Source organism: Dasypus novemcinctus, chromosome 3, assembly GCF_030445035.2.
Source record: "Dasypus novemcinctus isolate mDasNov1 chromosome 3, mDasNov1.1.hap2, whole genome shotgun sequence".
NCBI classification, from domain to species: Eukaryota; Metazoa; Chordata; class Mammalia; order Cingulata; family Dasypodidae; genus Dasypus; species Dasypus novemcinctus.
Window position 1 is genome coordinate 13,239,776 of NC_080675.1, and position 21,136 is coordinate 13,260,911.

Consider the following 21,136-nt stretch of genomic DNA (forward strand, 5'->3'; position numbering starts at 1 on the left):
AGGTAAGCTGGCCCATGCAGAGTGCTGGCCCATGCAGAGTGCCGGCCCATGCAGAGTGCCACCCCACACAGAGTGCTGTCCTGCGCAGGAGTGTGGCCCCGTGAAGGAGTGCTGCCCTGCGCAGGAGTGCTGGCATGCAGGGAGCTGGCGCAGCAAGATGATGCAACAAAAAGACACAGAGGAGAGATAATAAGAGATGCAGCAGACCAGGATGGTGAGGTGGCACAAGAGAATGAGCACCTCTCTCCCACTCTGGAAGGTCCCAGAATACAATATACACAGAAGAACAGTGAATAGACACAGAGCAGACAATGGAAAGAGAGAGGAGAAATAAATAAGAATCTTTAAAAAATAAAAGAGCAGCATGGAGTTTTTTCAAGGACAGTGCCCTTTCCCACCAGGGACAGGGAAGGGAAGGGAGTCTCAGAGAGCCCTGGACTATTCTCTGTCCAGCTCTGCATCCTGGGTAATTCAGGCATCTCTGCATTATTCCACTCTGATCCCAACCTCCAAGAGCCCTTCCCACCAAGGGCAGCAGCCAGGAATGGAGAGGGAGGCCTTGGCACCTCTACTCACAGAGTGAGTCTCCAGCCAGGGCCACTGCAGCTGTGATTGGAGGAAGTGCATCTCCACAGGGGAGGAGCTCAAGCCCCACCTGCCCTTGGGTGTCTGGGAACAAGTGACCTTGGCCAAGTCCAGGATTCCCTCAACCCAGGGTGTGTGGGGTACAGCGGGCCGGGTGTCAGAGATGGAATAGGAGAGGTGATGTGACCTTGGGGTGCAGGACCCTAAGTGGACTGGGCTCCAACCTCAGCTTTCGCTAGGTGGAAACCATGTGCCCCTGGGTGAGTCATTTTCTCTGAGTCCATGTTCCTCGCCTATGAAACAGAGCCAATGAGGTCCTTTAGGATGATTGTAGGGACTGTGGAAGCTGAGATGTATCTTTTTCCTTATAGATCTTGTTCCTTACTGGCCATACAGACCTTGGGGGCTCATTCGCTGAGCCCAGAGCCCCTTGAGCTGAGCTCTAGAGCAGTGCCTTCAACCATGGTGGCCCAAGTTCAAGAAAATGCCAAAGGTCTCCATCACAGCCACGAATTTTAAGTCTTCATAGCCATGTGGAGCTCTCACATGGGAGAGTACAGATATAGAAAAAATTCTAGGACTGCACTGCTCTAGACTTAAGGGAGCCCTCGGAGGTCCCCCCAGGAAGTTGCAGGGATAGAGGTCAGGAGCTCCTGCCCCCACCCCACCTCCATCTAGAGCAGCTCCATTGTCATCTTCTGTCAACTCCGTGCTTTGGGGAGAGAGAGACTATCTTTTCTATCAAAAGAGGAAGTTTAAGAACCCTGGTTCGTATAACTTATTTATTTTGTACCAGGGGAACTGAGGCCCAGGAGGGGGAAGGGGGAAGGAGCCCCTATAACAAGTGTCACAGCAAGTAGAGGCTGGCACAGGCCTGGAACCCAGGTTCTTCTGTGTCCATACCTTACCCTCAGGACCACGGCCACAACACCCAGCAGACTCCCCTCTCCTGCTCATCTCCCCAGAGAACCAGGTAGGCCTAGGAAGCATCCCACAGGGCCAACCCCAGGACTCCTCTCTCCCCAGTTGTGGCCATGGGGGCTGTGCCTTCAGGTCGAAATCATTGCCTGGTAAGGCTTTGATTTGGACACTTTCAAGGCCTCAGAACTGTAAGTTTGCAAGTTAATAAATCCTCATTGTAAAAATCCAACCTCTTCCTTGGCTGCCAAGATGATGTCTGCAGTGGCCATCGCCAACAGGTGTGCAACTGCCATGGGCAGCCTGGTGGCCCTGCTGCAGTCAGTGGGTGAGCGTCCCAGCAGGAGAAGGAACAGAGGGGACCCAAGATGGGAGAGGATCCAGCCCAGATACTGAGCCTGAGGGATGCCCGAGCTCCAGGATCCTTAGCATTCCTGGGCCTTAGTCTTTCCCTCAGTGACCCCTCCAGGCTTGGGGGTGAGGCTGGCGGGATATAGCCCAAGAGGTCTGCATTCGGGTCAACCCTACAACATGTGGGCAGGTCCCCTCCCCAACCAGGGCCTCAGCCCCAACCTGCGGAATGCCATTTCTCAAAGGGTCCGTCCCATCACTGGTGGATTCACCAAGAGAGTTCATGTCTCCTCTTGGTGCAGCCTGCAGAACCCCTCCCCAAAGCAGAGATCCTGGGGGTTTCAGAAACTAGGGATGGCAGCATCAATATTATTTAAGAATTACGAAAAGAGATATGATGTTTGCAAACTGGTTTGGTTCCTCTGGTCAAAATACCATTTGATTGTATTAAATTCAAAGGTTTTACATTTACTTGACTATGTTAAGAGTAGGGCTTTGAAATGACCATGTCATTAGGGCATGCAGGGTTAAGTCCCTGCCCCCTTGGTGGACTCACTCAAGGAGGACACAGAAGAAGATAGTCAGGAATAGAGAGCGCTTCATACATGACAGAGGAGAGAACTTGATCCAGGGGCCCTGGCGAGAGCTGAGCCCTTCGCCTGATGGTTTGCAGCTGAAGAGACCAGAGCCCTGAGCAGCTAAGAAGGCTAGGAAAGAAATGAGCCCTCCAGCCTCCAGCTGAGGTCAGGAGAAGATGGGCCCACGGAGCCTTAAGAGAGCAAGCAAGGCTGAGCCCTCACAGATATCACCCGCCATTTTGCTTCAACATGTGGCAGTTGACTTTGGATGAGAGAAGTAACCTTGAGTTGGATTCTTTAGGGCCTTGTAACTGTAAGCTTTTACCCCAAATAAATACCTTTTATAAAAGCCAAAAGATTTCAGGTTCTTTGCACCTCTTTGACTAATAACTAGGAGAGAGAATGGGCCGAGGATGTCTAGGCCTCAGGCCTCCTGAGGGGCCCTGGGGTTTCTGGCTTCCCAAGCCCTGTCAGGAGCTGCCCTGGGCTGCCTGTCCCCTTGTCCACTCGCCCTCTCCTCACCCTCAGGGGCAGTGGGACTCTCCACATCATCCAACACATCCTCCGCTCTGCTGGGTCAGCTCTTGAGGCCTGGCTATGGGGTTCAGAAAAGGCACCCCATCCCTCTCCCCCTGCTGGGCCCAGCACTGAGGCAGGGAGGGGCTCCCAGGATGGAGGTAACCCTCCAGGGCCCCCAGATGACAGTCCCCCAAATGGCAAGTCCCCCCTCCCAAGATTGTTCAAAGAAGCACACAAAATCAAGATGAGATGCTGGCACTGTGCGTGGAGGTCAGGCACAGGCCTGGGTGCCCCTTCAGGGCAGCTGGGACAGGAGGGGCTGGGAGAAAGGGGCACTGGACATCCGTGACAAGAAGGCAGGACCTGTTCCCTGTCCTGCCACTCACTGTGACCCTGGGCAGATCGGGTCTCCTCTTTGCATATGCCTCTCTTCCAATAGGAAAGTCTGACCAAGTGATGGGGCAGGTCTCTGCTAGAGTCAACCTTCTAGGATGGTTTGGCTCTTCCTTGCTGGATGGGTCACTGAGCCATCACCCCCAATTATTAAGCCCTTATCCTCACCCATTTTTATTTAAATTGTCAATTTATTTTTCTCCCCAATTCAGTATCAAGTTTACAAAAAGGATATAAACAGATTACTATAAATATTTACAGAAAGACACACAAAACAATTGCCAAAGAATACATCCAGCAAACTAACAAGTTGTCCATCATGACCTCTCAGATGTACCAGGCTTATAATAGGACAGTCTTCCAATTTTCTGAAGAGAGGTTATGCAGATTTATACCTTCTATAAGGTCAAACAAACATTCCTGGAGCTGATACAATCATGTGTTATGCTAACAGCCAGAGAAAGGTTTTTGGGGAACACTCTAGAATTTGCTGGTCCATGTTGTTGTATCAGTAAGCTCATAGAAATGTGGCAGTTTGAGATTATTTTATGGATCTCAAAAAGAGAAAGATTATATTTGTAAACTAATCTATTCCTCTGAGTACTATACCCTTTGATTGTATTAAATTCAGTTGCGGGGACATTGATTAGATTACTTGATAAGAAAATCCAGGAAACTTTCCTTTCCCCCCTCCCCCATCCTTCATCCTCACCAGTTTTTAACCCTCCTTCCCTACCCAAGATGCAGGGTCTGGCTGCATCATTACTCTAGAAGTTCAGCAACAATGCATCTGCCTGGACTGTCAGCCTGGGAGGGTCTCCATGTATGTAAAGAAGTTTCCTTTCTCCAGAGAGCTCTGGCCCTGCTAGTCCAGAGTCCAGGGTCACCAGGCCCCAAGTGATGGTACTGATGAGATGCAAGGATGCAAGGATGTCCAGACCCTCATCCCATGATGGGGCTCCACACACTTTCAGGTCAGCCCTGAAAGACAGGTCAACACAAAACACTCCTTTCTGGGGGCTCCAGTGTGCCTGGCCCTGGACAGGTGCCAGGTGTCTTGTATACACTGACCTAGCATCTGCCCACCTGCCTGCCCACAAAGATAGGTTGGTGTCTACTTCAGTATTGAGTCTCTAAACCCCACCTATTGATTCCAGGACTCACCCTTGGTCCCCACTCCGACTGCTGTGGCTTTCATAGATATTCTTCCTTGACTGCCCCACCCCTACCAGGTCCTCTCCCTTAGAGGCTGGCTGAGCTCAAACCTGACCCAGCTGGTCTCAAGGGCCCTAGTCCCAGCCCCTGTGCTGCAGTGGATCAGAGAGGTCCCTCTCACCCAGGATGCACAATGTTGGAGCCAAGCAAGTACAACTATGGTTTTAAGGGACTTGAAAGTTACAGACATGGCCACAGTTTTCCACCCCACCTGGCACCCTGCCCCTTCAGTGTCTCTTCTCAGCTCCTCCCATCAAGTGCTGGAGTATATTTCCTCCCCCTTCTCCCCCCTGATTCCAGCCTGACCTTGTGAGTTGCTTGGGCCAGTAGAACATGCTGGAAATGATGGGGCGCAATACTGAGCCCAGACCTCAAGAAGTCTGTGAGCTTCTGCTGTGCCTCCTGGGCGTCTGTCTCCACCATAAGAACCAGCCAGGCTGACCTGCTGAAGGATGACAAGCACGTGGGGAGAATGGAGTCAGCCCAGCTATTCCAGACAAGGCCAAACACAAGGCCCAGCTGAGATCTACAAAGTCCACCTGCAACCAACTGCAGGTGTATGGGGAGACCACAGTGGTTTTTCTTTCTTAAGCCGTTACACTTTGCAGTGGTTTGCTCCTTGGAAAAAGTTACCTGATACCATGACACAACATGCACACCATGTTGAATGGATCAACCTTTGCAGCAGAAAAAGCAGAGATTAATTCTACTTGTAGCTATCTGGGAAAGCTTCCTGGAGAAGGTGTTGTTTCATTTAAGATTTATTATCAGTAATGGATATGACAACTGGCTCAAAGTTGAAGGGACTGGTATTGACTCACAGAACCAAAAAGTTCTTGGGTGAGTAGGCTTTAGGGCTCAGAGGCTCAAGAGCAGTTTGATTCAGCAGCTTGACACTGATGACAAAGATCTGGCTTTCTGTCCATCTGTCCTGCTGTCTGATATTTGAACTTCATCCTGTGGCTGCCAACTTGCCTTGTTACAAGCTGGATGTCAGCAGACTCTGGAGGTAATGTGTCTATTCATGTGTCCCCAAACTACCATCTGTCCCAAGTTATTTCATGTGTTCCAAGTACCTTCTGCCGAAGAGCAGGAAAATTTCTTTCCCAAATGCCTCTGGAAATGCCTCTGTTTATGTTATTATTTCAGTGAAGCCATGTGCTCATCCTTAAACCAATTACATTGGCTCCTGGATGGGTGCAATGATTGACCTAAGTCAGTCTGGGCCCACCCTTGAGGCTGGAGGGGGTCTGCTTTCCCATAAGCCAGGGCAGGGTTCCAATACCTAAAGAGAAGTAGGTTTCTGTTTCAAAGCAGAAAAGGAAAAGGAAACTGGTTGGCTGAAGACAGTGGCTGCTTTCTACAGATAGCATGAGGGTGTCCTCTGAGGGAAACCTGGGCTTCTGGGGCCCTTGAGTGGGAAACCGAAACAGTCCTCCTATCAGGGAGCTGCTCTTTTCTCTGATTTTTTTATCCTCTTACTTCTTCAGCCATTAGAAAAGAGCACATTGGATATGAAGGCAAGTGATCAGGTCTTTTTTCTATATAATTTTACAAAATGTGATTTTTGATTAGAGTATATTTTAATGAATAACAATATTTTCTTGCATTTAAATTACCCAAGAAATCCTCAAATACATTCTGTTCTTTAAAATCTAAATGATTACAGATAAGGCTCCGGTCCTTTGACTCTGGTAACGTCCTCCCCCTTCCATCGCCATCCCCTCACTCCCACTCCCACAAGCACGGCTACCAATTTGATATGTACTTTTCCATGTCCCTTTAGAGTTATTTATATCCATAGGAGAATAGAGGGTAATTTCATTTCCTAGGCTGCTCTAAGCAAATACCATGAAATGGTTCATCTGAAACAGTGGGAATGTATTCATTTATGATTAGAGTCCATGAAAGTGTCCCAATCAAGGCATCATACAGGCGATGATTTCTTCCTGAAGACCAGCTGCCAGCATGGTCTGCCATATGGCAAAGCACATGGCAGTGCCTGCTGGTCATTCCCTTCTCTTCCAGGTTCTGTTGGTTTCAGCTTCTCTGCACGTTAGCAAAGTTCTTTCTGTTATAATAGTTCTTTCTATTCTAGAGAAGAGTTCTTTCTATTACAAAGAACTCCAATAATAGGATTAAGGCCCATCCTGAGTAAGGTGGGTCAGGCCTTAAATGAAGGAGCTTCACCAAACGTTCCTGCTTATGCCTCCCCCCAGCTGGGAGTGGGCGACAGGGCCCCCCTCTCTGTGTATCCTTGCCACCCCGTTCCATGACCTGACCTGGCACTGAACCAAGAGTTGAGGGTGTGCCTCTCCAAGGAATACTTCAAACGTACTGCTATGGGACCCCTGGGGAAGATGGTGGAGTCGGGAACTCCGGGAGTCAGGAACCACTCCTCCTCGAAGAACAGCTAGTGGACAGCAGACCCTGTTTGAAATAACTCTTCTGGGGCTCCAGTGGCCAGGGGAGCTCTGTATAGCCTCCAGGGAGCAGCGGAACAAAGGGACTGAGAAACAGCAGTAAAAAAACTGGGAGTAACTAGCTGCAAGGTGGCTGCAGGGGTCCATCCCCCACTCTTGAGGCAAGTCTCTAAGGACTAGACCCTGGATGGCAGCTGCAGATGGAGAGAGAAATGAAGGTCCTCCTCCTACAAGAGTGGGGGAGAGCATCGCAGCCAAGTATTGATCAAGACTTTTGATTGGCAAATTTAGATTGCTGAGTACTGGCTCTGAATCTCTATGCCCACCACAGACGGGGACAACTGTGGCCACCATTTCAACCCCACCCCAACAGAGATAGAGCTGGTAGAGATTTAAAGACACACACTGCCTCCTCAGGGCTGAAGAGCGCCATCTGCTGGGCAGGACAGGAAAAACAGCTTTAAGGAGCTGACATAAAGACTTTAGTCATCTCTCCTGACTCTCTCCTGAGGGCCCTTTAGAACAAGTCTGTGCCACCCTCATGTATCCCTGGCCCTGTTTTGACTAGGAAATACTACCTTGCAAAAGTTCTCTCTGGGATGAAACTTCTCCCTGAATTAGCCCTCCAGGCAAAAGCAGCTAGAGGTATGGAAGGAGAGTAAAAAACAACTATAGGGGGAAACAAAAACAAATAAAACTGGTCAAGATTCTCAGAGAAAGAACAAGAGAAAGGAAGCTGAGAGTGAAATAATTGCACAGACCAATCTTAAAAATTGCACCACAGAACCAGCGCAAGAATCAGATTGAGAAGAGCTGAATGAATCTGACCAAAACACAGGCAATTCTAAAGCCCTAGAAAAAGTTGGACCAAGTGTCAAAGAAGAACCTTAACACAAAGTCAATCAACAATAAAACTCTAGGCAAAAGAGAGAAACTGACCATCAAAGTAAATTCTTCAAGGTAACCAGATGTCTATACATAGCAAAAACTATAAGCCGTACTAAGAAACAGGAAGATATGACCCAGTCAAAGGATAAAATAAAGATGTCATAGGAGACACAGAATTGGAACAACTAATCAAAGATGTTCAAACAAATCTCCTAAATCAATTCAAGGAGATGAAGGAACATATGACTAAAGAGATGAAGAATTCTAAGATGGCACTGAGTAAGTATGAAAAGAAACATGGGAAGCGGACTTGGCTCAATGGATTGAGCATCCGCCTACCACATGGGAGGTCCGTGGCTCAAACCCCGGGCTTCCTTGACCCGTGTGGAACTGGCCTGTAAAGTACTAATGCACACAAGGAATGCCGTGCCACACAGGGGTGTCCCCCGCATAGGGGAGCCCCATGCACAAGGAGTGCACCCCATAAGGAGAGCTGCCCAGTGCAAAAGAAAAATCCAGCCTGCCCAGGAGTGGCACTGCACACATGGAGAGCTGATACAGCAAGATGATGCAACAAAAAGAGACAGATTCCCATGCCACTGAAAATAATAGAAGTGTACACAGAAGAATGCACAGCAAATAGAAACAGAGAGCAGACAACGGTGGGGGGGGAGGGGGAGAGAAATTTTTTTAAAAAATCTTAAAAAAAAGAAAAGAAATATATGGGAATGAAAATCCGAATAGAAAAAAGGAAAAACACACTAAAGTCATACAACAGCAGATATGAGCAGGAGAAGAAAGGTCAGCAAACTAGAATACAGGACATTTGAAATCTTACAGAGGGAACAGATAGAGAAAAGAATGGAAAAATTGAAGAGTGTCTCAGGAATTTGAGTGATAGCAGGAAATACACAGATACACACACAAAAAACAAGCATTAATAGATCATTTCCTGGCTGCTTTCCTTTCCCTGTTGCATATCCTCCATTTCCCTTTTGGCACTTCCTGGGGCATCTACCAAATAAACCAGTTGCACTCAAATCCTTGCCTTAGTGTCTGTTCTTGGGAGAGTCCAGCCTAAGACAGCTTCCTACCTTTTCCTCAGTTCCCACTCAGAAGCCCCCAAAGTTGAGCACTCTCTCAGATCCCCTTTTCCTACTAAGGATTAGCCTCACCCAAAGCACTGGGAGGTCCTTAAGTCTTTGCAATTTGTCAGACAATGACCCAGCATAACTATAGTTTACAGAATGCTCCTTCTCAATTAGATTTTCCTCCAGTGAATACCTGTAACCAAAGGTACTCAGGAGAGTCCAGTGTGGAAGCCAGTGAGGAGGCTGGGCCTCCATCAGTGGGGGAATGTTCGTGGGAGGATCTGGTGCTTGGGGCAAGAAGGGAGAGGAGCAGGGATACAAGGGGCTTACAACTGCAAGCTCATGTCTACACTTTCGTAGGTGCCCAATGGCAGGCGCAGGGGTAGTCAACTCGCGGCTGCAGCATGATCTGGCTGGGCTTCCCCAGAAGTCAGATGGTGAGCATCTCTTTTCGGGGCGGGGGGGGGGGGGCCCTAAATAGGCTATCCTGGATATCTAACGATGGGGCAAGAGTTTTGGGTTCCTATTGATGAAGACTAGAACTCTCAACACTCAGAATGAAAACATTTGTCTTCAGTGTGAAGCTCCTGTTCTCAGCTGTGCCTCGTGTCAAGTCCAGAGATCCAACCTCTCCTAAGAATAACCCTCCAGTTCTCTGTTGGAGGGTTCTAAGAGTGGGCCTGTTTCTTAAACAGACTTCCAGTCCTTCACGCCCACACCTGGAGGTACGTACCACTCTGGGGGCCAAGCCTTTGGGACCCTGTAGGGCAAAGCCACCTTTTATCCCCCAAGATTAAAAATTTAATAAAATTCAACTGTGTTTCTATGTACTAGCAATGAACAATCTGAAAATGAAATCAAGAAATTCCATTGACAACAGCCTCAAAAAGAGTGCAATACTTGGGGATAAGGTTAACAAAAGAAGGGTTAAGACTGGTTTCATAAAATTTGGGAACTTCATTGATAGTTTGGGAAAGGCTTTAGGATGTTTTTATTTGTTAAAATCTTTTGGTACTGTTAGAGGGGCTTCTAAAAGTTTTTTAAAATTTATTTTAAAAAGCTCTAAAGATTTTCTGTAAAAAGAGCATAAAAACTCTTTAAACAAAGGCTCGTTTTGCATTTGAATGCAAATTAGTATAATTTGGAGAGGTCACCCTTATTTCTAAATATAATGCGGCGTAAAACTAGTGGCATGTCTTTTTTTCCCACTTCTTAAATTTTTTTAAAGATACTTTGATTACATAAATGTTACAGAGAATATATAGGGGATTCCCCTATGCCCTGCACCCCATACCTCCTACATTTTCCCACATTAGCAACATCTTTCATCAGTGTGGTACATTCATTGCAATTGATAAACACATTTTGGAGTATTGCCACTACCCATTTTCTTGCTGTCGGCTGGGGCCATTCTCAGCTGCTAGTGGCCACCCGCACTCCCTGGCACCTGGGCCCCTCTGTCTTCAAAGCCAGCAACGGCATGTTGAACTCCCCTACCCATTCCCTTGTACTTCAAATCACTGACTTCCTCTCCTGCTACCAACAAGAAAACTCTCCTTACAAAGGGCTCATGTGATTGGATTAAGCCCACCTGGGTGACCTCCCATTTGCCAATACTGTGAGATAGTCACAGGAGTGCTATGCCATCATAGCACAGGGTCCACCTGCACACAAAGGGACGGGTCACCTAGGACCACCACGCAGGCCACACCCGAGCACCTGAGGTGAGAGCCAGGGAGCCTAGAGTAGGAGCAGCGACTCTAGGCAGAACGGAAGCAAGCCCTCTGGGAAAGTGTGGCCTTCCACACCCAGATTGGACCCAAGGGCCCTGAAACTGCAGGCATCATTTTGGGAAAGTGTGTTTGACCCTAGAGACAATTTTTACAAGCCTTTATTTTGGAAGAAGGACATTTTCAGACCAGGCTCCTCAATGAGAAAGATCAGAGCCCCCTGACAAATTAAATTTTCCTGTTGGTTATGGAGGGAGAAAAGGTCAGGGTCAGGGTAATGGGCTTTGACTTTGGGACAGGTCGGGCACATTGGGCCCTGTGCTTTGTGCTTTCTCAGCTTGAGCTAGGACGTTGGTGAAATATCCTGGACAAGTAGAGGGGTGGGGGTAGGTTGAGTGTCATGGTTAGCCTATTGCGTCAACTCAACCAGGTAATTGTGCCCAGTTGTTTGGTCAAGCAAGCACTGATTCATGGGCTGTTGCCAATGGTTTGCCTGAATGGTCTGAGAATTGGAAGGAACATGATTTGAAAATTGGTGACAAAGAGGTCTGGAGAAGAGGTATGTGGATAGACCTTTTTGAGTGGGCAAAAAAACATGAAAATATTTGTGTCCCACGTGAAGCTCACCAGAGGGTGACTTCAGCAGAGGAAGATTTTAATCAAGTGGATAAGATGACCTGCTCTGTGGCTAATACTCAGCCTCCTTTCCGCAGCCACTCCTGTCATTGCCCAATGGGCTCATGAACAAAATGGCCATGGAGGGAGGGATGGAGGTTATGCATGGGTCAGCAACATGGACTTCCCCTTACCAAGGCTGGCTTTGCTACAGCCTCTGCTGAGTGCCCAATCTGCCAGCAGCAGAGACCCACACTCAGTCCTTGATATGGCACCATTCCTCGAGGTGACAAGCCTGCTACCTGGTGACAGGTTGACTACACTGGTCCACTTCTATCATGGAAGGGGCAACAATTTGTTTTAACTGGAATAGACACACACTCCGGATATGGGTATGTTTTCCTGCACGCAATGCTTCTTCCAAAACTACTATCCGTGGACTTACCAAATGTCTTATCTACCGCCATGGCATTCCACACAGCATTACTTCTGATCAGGGAACTCATTTCACAGCAAATGATGTGTGGGAATGGCCATATGCCCATGGAATTCACTGGTCTTACCATGTTCCCCATCACCCTGAAGTAGCTGGATTGATAGAATGGTAGAATGGCCCTTTGATGACTCAATTATGTTACCAACTAGGTGGCAATACCTTGCAGGGCTGGGGCAATGTTCTCCAGGAGGCTGTGCATGCTCTAAATCAGCATCCACTCTATGGTGCTGTTTCTCCCATAACCAGGATCCATGGGTCCAGGAATCAAGGGGTGGAAATGGGAGAGGCACCACTCACTATTAACCCTAGAGACCTGCTAGGAAAATTTTTGCTTCCTGTCCCTGCAACCTCAAACTCTCCTGGTCTACAGGTTTTAGCCCCAAAAGGAGGAGTGCTGTCACCAGGGAACACAACAATGATTCCATTGAACTGGAAGTTAAAACTGCCACCTGGCCACTTTGGGCTCCTCTTACCTCTGAATCAACAAAGAAGGGAATTACTGTACTGGCTGGGGTGATTGATCCTGACTATCAAGGGGAACTAGAACTGCATCTACATAATGGGGGTGAAGAAGAGTTTGCTTGGAATACAGGAGATCCTCTAGGGCATCTCCTAGTACTGCCATGTCCTGTGATTAAAGTCAATGGAAAATTGCAACAACCCAATCCAAGCAGGTCTAACAGTGGCCCAGAATCTACAGGAATGAAAATTTGGGCCACCCCACCAGGCAAAGAATCACAGCCAGCTGAAGTACTTGCTCAGGGTAATGGAAACAAGGAATAGGTAGTGGAAGAAGGTAGTGATAACTATGAACTTCAACCATGTGACCAGTTACAGAAACGAGGTCTATAATGGTCATGAATCTTTCTTCCTTGTTTCATTATGATGATGACTGTATATGCACACAAAACAAATTTTTGTCTTCTTCCCCAAACTTTTCCCTTATCACATTAACAAGTTGTATCAGTTTCATGTCTAAGTATTTGAGGATATCAAGTTTGAGAGTATTACCCAAGAACTTGCACCCTATTCTGTATGGAATTAATGTGTTTCCGGTTGTACGCAGGAGAGTTGAACATTGTTAGGTGGAAATATATATATATATATATATATATGCATGTCTGTTATTGTTTTTACTTAGAGACTAAGCATGGTTTAAGTAATGTGTATGGCTGCCAAGTTCACAAGGGGTGGACTGTGATGGTTAGGCCACTGTGTCAACTCGGCCAGGTAACTGTACCCAGTTGTTTGGCCAAGCAAGCACTGGGCTAACTGTAATACAAGGGCATTATGGACTTTAGTCACCATTGACTCTACTGCAGTGGTAAATCATAGATAGCTGATTGCAATTACATCAGTCAGGGAGATTGCCATCAGCAATGAGTGACGCTTTATCCAATCAGTTGAATGCCTTAAATGGGGAAGCGATTCCAGTACTGAGTGAGAATTTCCCAGTTCATCTTTGGACAGCCAGCGTCTCTTAGAACTCATCAAGAACTTTCACTGGACTTTCATTGGAGCCCCTGGTTGCAGCCTGCCTGCAGAACTGGGACTTGGGCATCCCCACGGCTGCGTGAGAGACTCTTAGAAAACTGCGTGCTATTGACAGATAACTCTTGTTGATACTCCAGGGAAACAGTTCCCTAGAGAATCCTGACTAATACAGTGAGAATGCAGAAGATGGGGCTCCAGCTCAGAGGCATGTGGCTCCCCCATTCCCAGCTCCTCACAGGAACTGAGCCAAGCACCCATCCTGGCTGGGACCTCTCAGGTCATGACTGCAATGAGGAAAGCCACCCAGGTTTACACACGCAGGCAGTGGCAGGTCAGGGGACAGCTTCCTGACTCCAAATTGTCACTCCTTGCAGCTCACCCCAACCCCATGCTGCCCAATGGTGACATGGTCAAGAAGGGAACTGAGCCTGAATCCCTCTTATCACAGTGGTCACTGCTGGACCTGCCCCACCATGAGCAAGAAGGAGGACAATGGGAATTGTGCCAGCTATTCGCCTTTATTCCTTATTTTGCTGTGGGGGTGCTGGAGTGCCACATTTGACACATTGCCAACAGGGACTGGTTGTGGGCAGCACAGGAGCCCTTCCTGGGCCAGGCTTGCTGTGCTCTTCTCTGGAGGAGGAGGGGCACGGTCTATGACTAAATCAGCACCAAGGCCCCGAGAGCAGATCCAACCGAGCCCAGGATGATGTTGGATGACAGGGAGAGTCCAGCTGCTCCTGGGGGAGAGAGAGGGGGTGAGCAGAGAGGAACAGGCTGGCCGGAGCCGCAGACTTTGAGGTCAGAGACCCCAGGGCCCCTAGGGAAGGCCGAAGCCCAGAGATTCCTCCCCCACAGTCGTCTCCCCCTATATCTCCAGAACCCCCCAGACTTCTGCTATGGGGAGAGGCAGGCAGCGACGTGATAGCATGAACGCTGGAGGGGGATCCGAGAGCTGGCGACTGCCCGCGCTCAGTGGAAGAAGGTTGGACCCCTGTGGGGAGGGGAGGCCCCAAGTGACCCAGCAATTCTATCTGGGGCAGAGCAGACCTGAACCAAGTCACGACACCCCAGGCCAGGCTCCTTCCTTTCTGGGCCTTTCCTTCAGGGAAACCCAGAGAGACAGTGAAGAGGGACAGACTGCAGATCACAGGGGCTAAGATGGAGAAGGAACCCCTGCCCTCCGGACCACAGCCTCTGAGCTGGATCCTCCAGCCTCTGGTCCTGCCCCAGCCAGCCCTGTCCCTCCCCCCACCAGCACTGCCCGCCCCCCAGCCTGCCTTGCCCCTTCCCCAGTCAGCTCTGGCCTCCCGCAGCAGCCTTGTTCTCCCCCCAGACAGCCCTGCCCACCCCTAGCCAGCCCTGCCCCACCCCAGCCAGCCCTGCCCCCACCCCCAGCCAGCCCTGCCCCCCCAGCCAGCCCTGCCCCCCCAGCCAGCCAGCCCTGCCCACCCCCAGCCAGCCCTGCCCCCCCAGCCAGCCCTGTCCCCACCCCCAGCCAGCCCTGCCCCCCAGCCAGCCCTGTCCTCACCCCCACCCAGCCCTGTCCCCACCCCAGCCAGCCCTGCCCCCACCCCCAGCCAGCCCTGCCCCCCCAGCCAGCCAGCCCTGCCCATCCCCAGCCAGCCCTGCCCCCCCCAGCCAGCCCTGCCCCCCAGCCAGTCCTGTCCTCCCCCAGCCAGCCCTGCCCCCTCCCAGCCAGCCCTGTCCCCACCCCCAGCCAGCCCTGTCCCCACCCCCAGCCAGCCCTGTCCCCCCAGCCAGTCCTGTCCCCACCCCAGCCAGCCCTGTCCTCCCCCAGCTAGCCTTGCCCCTTCCCCAGTCAGCTCTGGCCTCCCGCAGCAGCCTTGTTCTCCCCCCCAGCCAGCCCTGTCCCCACCCCCAGGCAGCCCCACCTCCCCCCAGCCAGCCCTCCCAGCACTCACCGACTGACTGCAGTGTGGCCACCAGGCTGCCCGCGGCAATGCCGCCCCCGTTGGCGATGGCCGCTGCGGACATCATCTTGGCAGCTATGGAGGACGCGGCGATTCCTGCCCCGGTGAAGCCCAAGGCGCTGAGGACCACGGGCGCAGCCCCCACGGCCACAGCTGCGGGAGAGGAGCCGACGTTGGGGTTGGACTCAGGGGAATGGACCCCCCACGCACTCTGTCAAGCTCGGGCAGCCCCAGGAGGTCTGGAGAAGGAGGTGCGCTCTGAGCCTGGGAGAGCCCATGGCATGGCCAGAAGCCCCGCGTGCAGGGAGCGGGTTAGGTGGGCCGAGAGGTGACTGAGCCAGGGCTCTAGCATGAGTTCAATGGGCGGCAGGAACTTCCTTGGGGAAAGTCACTTGTCCTCGGGGTCACAGTTTCCACCTAGAACAGGGGTGTCTTCCCTGAGGAAATCCCACCAGTGGGACAAGGTGAGCAATGGCTACATCTTGCCCGGTGCCTGCGGCAGCAACAAGCCTGTGACCTCTCAGTGCCTGCGGCACCTCCAGGGCCACACAATTTGGAAGCCCCTGGGTCCAGGGGACCTGGGCAATGGCCTTTCGAACCTGCTGTGGTCATGCTCTGCATCTCATCCCGTGGAGTCCTCGCGGTCACCCTGAGTGGCACTATCACCCCGCTGTGCAATGGAGGAAGCCGGGCCAGAAGTTCAAGCACACGCCAAGGCGGCCCTCTAAAGTGCAGCTGCTGCTGCCCCAGGACACTGCTCACTCCTCGTCCCCAAGTCTCTGCTCCTCTCCATCGTCCCCTCCTCGCCCTGCCCATCCTCTTGAGGTGTGTTGGAAACTCGCACACGGACAAGGCTGGATGCTCCCTAAAACCCAGGGTCCTGGGACAGGTGGGGACGAGAGCCCCTTCCCTGCAGCCACTCACCTCCTCCTGTCACTGCTGCAGCTGCTTTGGCTGGAGAACAAAAGAACATTCTGTGAGCACGTCCACACGGGCCTCCCCTCCCTCCCTGAGCCCACCACCCACGGTGGGGAGGGGCTGGTCCAGGATGGGAGTCATGGGAAGCAAAGATACCTGCCTGCCCTTTCCCTGCTTCACCCAGAGAAGCAGGAGTTCCTGAGATGCTGACCCTCCCTCCCCCCCCCCACCCCCCAGTTCTGAGTTTTTCTGATTGTGGCAGCACAGTCTGACTCTAGAGGCAAAAAGAGACCTGCCCCAAATGAATTCACAAGCCCCAGTCTAGAGTGGAGGGAGCCACTGGGCTGGACTGGCATTACTCCAGGAAACTCAGTCATTAGGTAGGTTGACTGGGGTTGATTGGGGGAAGGTCAGAATTAATCCATCCTTCTCTCTCCTGTTTCCTAAGCCTACTGCGCTGCAATCAAACACACACCCGACAGCTGAGGGAAGGAGGGCAGCGGCGGCTGTGGCAGCCATTCCATGAAGGTGGGACACTGGCAGTGCCATGAGGGCACGGTGGTGGGCGTGGGCAGAGGGGCACGGGGCAGTGTGGGCATGTTCCCTGAGCCCAGGGGTTAGTTCCCCTGCGCAGGGTCAGGGGTTATTAGTGGGGAAGTAGAGGAATCTCTCCTGAAGTCCAGAAGGGGCTCTTCAGCCAGCACTTCACCTCGTGGTGGAGACGTGGGCTTCCTCTGCACTCCCTAGCAGCGCTGAATGTTCCAGAATAATTGTTCCCTCCTCCAGGAAGCCCCCCTGGATCTTCCCAAAGACCTCCATGTTCCCCTGTGGATGCAATTGCTTCCAGCCCTGGACCACGTTTAGGACGCATGGGACTGGCGCCCCAATACTATGATTCGTTGGGGGGCAGGCAGTGTAGCCAGTGGTCAGAGCTGCCTTCTCTGGGGCCAACTAAGGCCAGGAGTTCCAGAGAGAGCAGGAATGAGCTCGGCCAGCTCCCCGGGGAGAGAGCTGTGGGAAGGCTTTAGGGACCTGCATGTGGTCTGGATCCAGGGATTCAGGAGTCAAGAGGCCGGTCAGAAAGTATTTGCTGCTTAAATTTATTGGCAGACAGGAGGGGCAGGTGCACAGATGGCTGTCACTTGGGCCCTGACTCACAAAAACCACCAATGAAAACTGCACGTGCAGGCGACATATTAAGAGTGTTTGACTTGAGGGAGGGAAATTGGGGATGAAAGGGGAGAAACAACAGAAATGAGTAAATTAAACCAGAGGGGAGGCTTGCAGGAACTAGTGAGGACAATGGGCCTGAACTTACCGCCAGCCCCTCCCAGGAACACTCACCTGCTACGGCAGCTGATGGCAGTGCAGCCGATGGAAGTGCTGCCAGGCCAACGCCGGAAAACACCCCTCCCATGCTGGCAGCCGATGGAAGTGCTGCCAGGCCAACGCCGGAAAACACCCCTCCCATGCTGGCCAGGGAGGAGGTCAAGATGCCTACTGCGGCTAAAACCATGGCGCTCGACTGGGGCTGAAACAGTGGGAGGTTTAGAGCTTTGATGGGGGATGGGACCACAAACCTGGCTTCCTGCCCACCATCCTGAAAGACTGGGGGGTGCAAGGGGTCTCGGGAGCCTGCTCCAAGCTTGTGGGGGCAGTGGACATGGAAAGGGCCCTAATGAAGGAAGAAGGGATGGGAGTCTTGGGGTCACAGAAGGATCTGTGTTCGGGGAAGGGCCAGGGGGATCGGACTTTCCCAGATGCTGAGCTTCCTTCCTCCTGAGAACCCAGCACCAACTTCTTAGACTCTGGGACTCCCTTAAACCTCCAGGGAGCATTTTAAAAGGCACCAGAGGGAAGCGGACTTGGCCCAGTGTTTAGGGCGTCCATCCCCAGTTCAAACCCCGGGCCTCCTTGACCCGTGTGCAGCTGGCCCATGCGCAGTGCTGATGCACGCAAGGAGTGCTGTGCCACGCAGGGTGTCCCCTGCGTAGGGGAGCCCCACGCGCAAGGAGTGCACCCCATAAGGAGAGCCACCCAGCGCGAAAGAAAGTGCAGCCTGCCCAGAAATGGCGCCGCACACACGGAGAATTGACGCAGCAAGATGACTCAACAAAAAGAGACACAGATTCCCGTGCTGCTGACAAAAACAGACGCGGACAAAGAAGAACACGCAGGGAATAGATACAGAGAACAGACAACTGGGGCGGGGCGTGGTGGGGAGAAGGGGAGAGAAATAAATAAAAATAAATCTTAAAAATAAAATAAAATAAAAGGCACCAGATTCAGGAATTGGAGTCATTTACATTTTCAGGCATACATGATGGTCAAGGCGGGATAGGTGCCTGCTCCTATGCAATCTCCTCATAACTAGAGAAAGGTGGGATCACTACCCCATTTTAAAGATGAGGAAACATGGGCTCAGAGAGGTTAGGTGATTCCTCCAAGGTCACAGGCTTTGCGTGGCAAAGAGTGACCAGGACCATGTCCAGCCCCTTCCAAAGCTCAGACTTTGTAACAGCCCTGCTTTGGCTTATCCTAACACTTAGCTCCTCTCCTACTCCCTTCCTCTAGAGGCTTGAGGGAAATCAGGACATGGATGAAGCTGAATGTTCCCAGGTCCAGGAGGAGGTAGGGCTGAAGGCCCTTCCCAACCAAGACCCTAGTTCTATAATTACAGCTGCAGCAACCCAATTGGAAAGAAAAAGAATGGCCAGTGGGTAGACCTACCCTGGGCTCGCCTCTGCCCTTGCAGCTCACTACCCCCTGAGGTGGGGGCTACAGAGGGGCGTAGCGGCTCACCACCCCTCCCTGCCTTACCAGTAAGAGTAGAGGATGTGGGAGCTTGGAGAGGTCCGGTCGACTCTGGCTCCGGGGATGTTCCAGGCAGCCCAGACTCAACTTATGAGCAGCCGGAAGGGACACAGGCAGCCAATGAGAGAAGTTTCGTTTTCCGGGAAATGGAAACTGTGTGCGTTTGACTCCACCCTTTCTGGATCAAATCAGATCTGTTGCCAAAGAGATGGGATATGGCCACAGTATGAAGTATTATTGATTAATTTTGTTGTGGAAGCAGAAAGATTCATTGATTGTGTAATGAAGGCCAGGACTCAGGAATATTTTTGAGAAAGAAAAAGATTATGACCGGCTGGGCTCGGGGACTCCTGTCCGAAACCCGAGCTCCGAATAGGATTTTTGGGTTCCTTTTATACAGAGGATGTAGGAATGGGGAGACAAATGGTGCTTTTATGCAAAAGGACTTTGTTCGTTTCTTAGAGTTTTAGGTGTTTGAGTACCAGATAAACTTGAATTAACACATATCCCCCACATTCCGGGTAAGCTTGAATTAACACACTTAGTCTGCATCTTCCCTGAATATCCAAAGCCTAAAGGGCCTATCTTAATTAATCGGCTTTCTGGGAACTAGGCAGACTGGAAGGTTGGCATGGTTACGAGAGAAGGGGCTGTAGTTCTTATTGTTTGCATGCACACATGGCTTATGCTGGAATCTTAAGTTTTAGCAAGTTTACACACACACACACACACCCTACAGCCCATATCAATTTAAGATGCTTTGTCATTTAATTCGGGGATGAGGACATGCTCTATACCTAGTAAAGGGCATTAAAAACATCATCAAAGATATATTAGGATAAATGTTAATCTCTAAAGAAGACTCAAGAGTAATTTTTTTAGAATATTAATCCTTGCAGTTGTCAGATGGTCAGTTATTCAAAAAGCATATACTGAAAACCCACCATGCCACAGCCTGGGATAGAGCTTGATGCAGTGATTGAGTGGATAAAGCAGGGAAAAGAATAGAGCCAAGCATCTACCATCATGTACTTTACAAGATGATAGGGGAAACATAAACAAGATAATTTAAAATAGTGGCTATTAGACAGTGAAGAGCAAAGGAGTGAGCCAGGCAGAATTATGGGGAAAGCCCTCCCACGTAGATGGGACATCAGTGGCAGCGAGCCCAGGTGGGGGTTGGGACAACAAGGAGGCCAGTCTGGCGGGAGCAGGTACGTGAGGGAGAGCAGAAGGGGCTGAGGTTGGGGGTAGGAGGAGGCCAGGTCATGGGAAGCCACGCCACTGTCAAGACGTGATCTTGTGCCCTGAGCAGGTGGACTCTCCTGCAGGGCTTGCCCTGGGGAACAAGAAGATCTGACTGCAGAGCTCCCGCCTCTCCCTTTGGCCCTAACTGAGGAGTCTGGCCCCAGGAAGGACCCTTTTACCCAGACTTGACTAAGTTGACAATGGCTGAGGGGGAGGGGTGGGGGACAGGGTGTGGAGAAGTGCTCTCCCACACCCTAAGACTAAAGGCCATATGCCCCAGTATGAATACAATTTGGGGGTAGTGAACAAACCTTTATGGCACTTTTGGATTCCGGCACCCAGGTCACTATCATTTCAGGAGATGCAGAGGGGAGGGGGCAACAGACAGCCTTGGGAGGTCGTGGGCATTCACAAGGGTATGGGGACAAGAGGTGACTGCCACCCTGCGGGTGTCCCCTTTGGCTGCCCTGTACTCATGTTTCCTGCTGGGGAATGTATTCCAGGAATTCAGGAATTGATATCCTACGCTGCTGCTCATCCCAGTGGCCACTGCAAGGACACATTCCCCATCTCAACAACTTCTGGCCATCACGACTGGGCGAGTGACAGACGACCCAGCTCTTCAGCCACACTGGGATTTCCCGCCGCTGTCCCCCATCCATCTGCATCCTCCCTGCCCTCCTCTCCCAGGAGAGATTCCAGGTCAGTCATTACAATGCCCCCTGCATGCTCTCCTCTCTCCGCCTCCTCTTCCTCTCTCTTTCCTGACCCTACCAAGTTCTCCTGTGTCCTCCTGAGAGGGTGCCATTTTTACCACCTCTCCCTGATCTTCCAACCTGCTGCACCTCCTCCCTCTCACCTCACGCTCAGCTTCCTGTTTACCTGAGAAGACAGAGGCAACCAGAAGGGCTTCCCTATACCCCGCC

The 21,136-nt window shown here is 51.1% G+C and overlaps 1 protein-coding gene across 1 annotated transcript; it reads right to left on the bottom strand.

Moving 5' to 3' along the window:
* Positions 1 to 13,795: 13,795 nt before the first annotated feature.
* Positions 13,796 to 19,151, bottom strand: LOC101420583 (interferon alpha-inducible protein 27-like protein 2A). Its single transcript, XM_004484370.5, has 5 exons — positions 18,969 to 19,151; positions 17,493 to 17,679; positions 16,155 to 16,184; positions 15,222 to 15,383; positions 13,796 to 14,036 (listed from the first exon to the last, which is right to left on the bottom strand). The coding sequence occupies exons 2-5, from the start codon at positions 17,662 to 17,664 to the stop codon at positions 13,957 to 13,959; spliced, it is 444 nt and encodes a 147-aa protein (XP_004484427.2). The 5' UTR covers positions 17,665 to 17,679; positions 18,969 to 19,151; the 3' UTR covers positions 13,796 to 13,956.
* Positions 19,152 to 21,136: the final 1,985 nt, after the last annotated feature.

What these genes read in the sequence shown, in the direction of transcription:
- LOC101420583 (XM_004484370.5), bottom strand. Translation starts at nt 17,664, where the DNA reads ATGGTTTTAGCCGCAGTAGGCATCTTGACCTCCTCCCTGGCCAGCATG. An exon ending in TGCAGCAGTGACAGGAGGAG is followed by an intron (nt 15,384 to 16,154) that starts GTGAGTGGCTGC and finishes CCTCTCCCGCAG; the next exon opens with CTGTGGCCGTGGGGGCTGCG. An exon ending in GGCCACACTGCAGTCAGTCG is followed by an intron (nt 14,037 to 15,221) that starts GTGAGTGCTGGG and finishes TCTCTCCCCCAG; the next exon opens with GAGCAGCTGGACTCTCCCTG.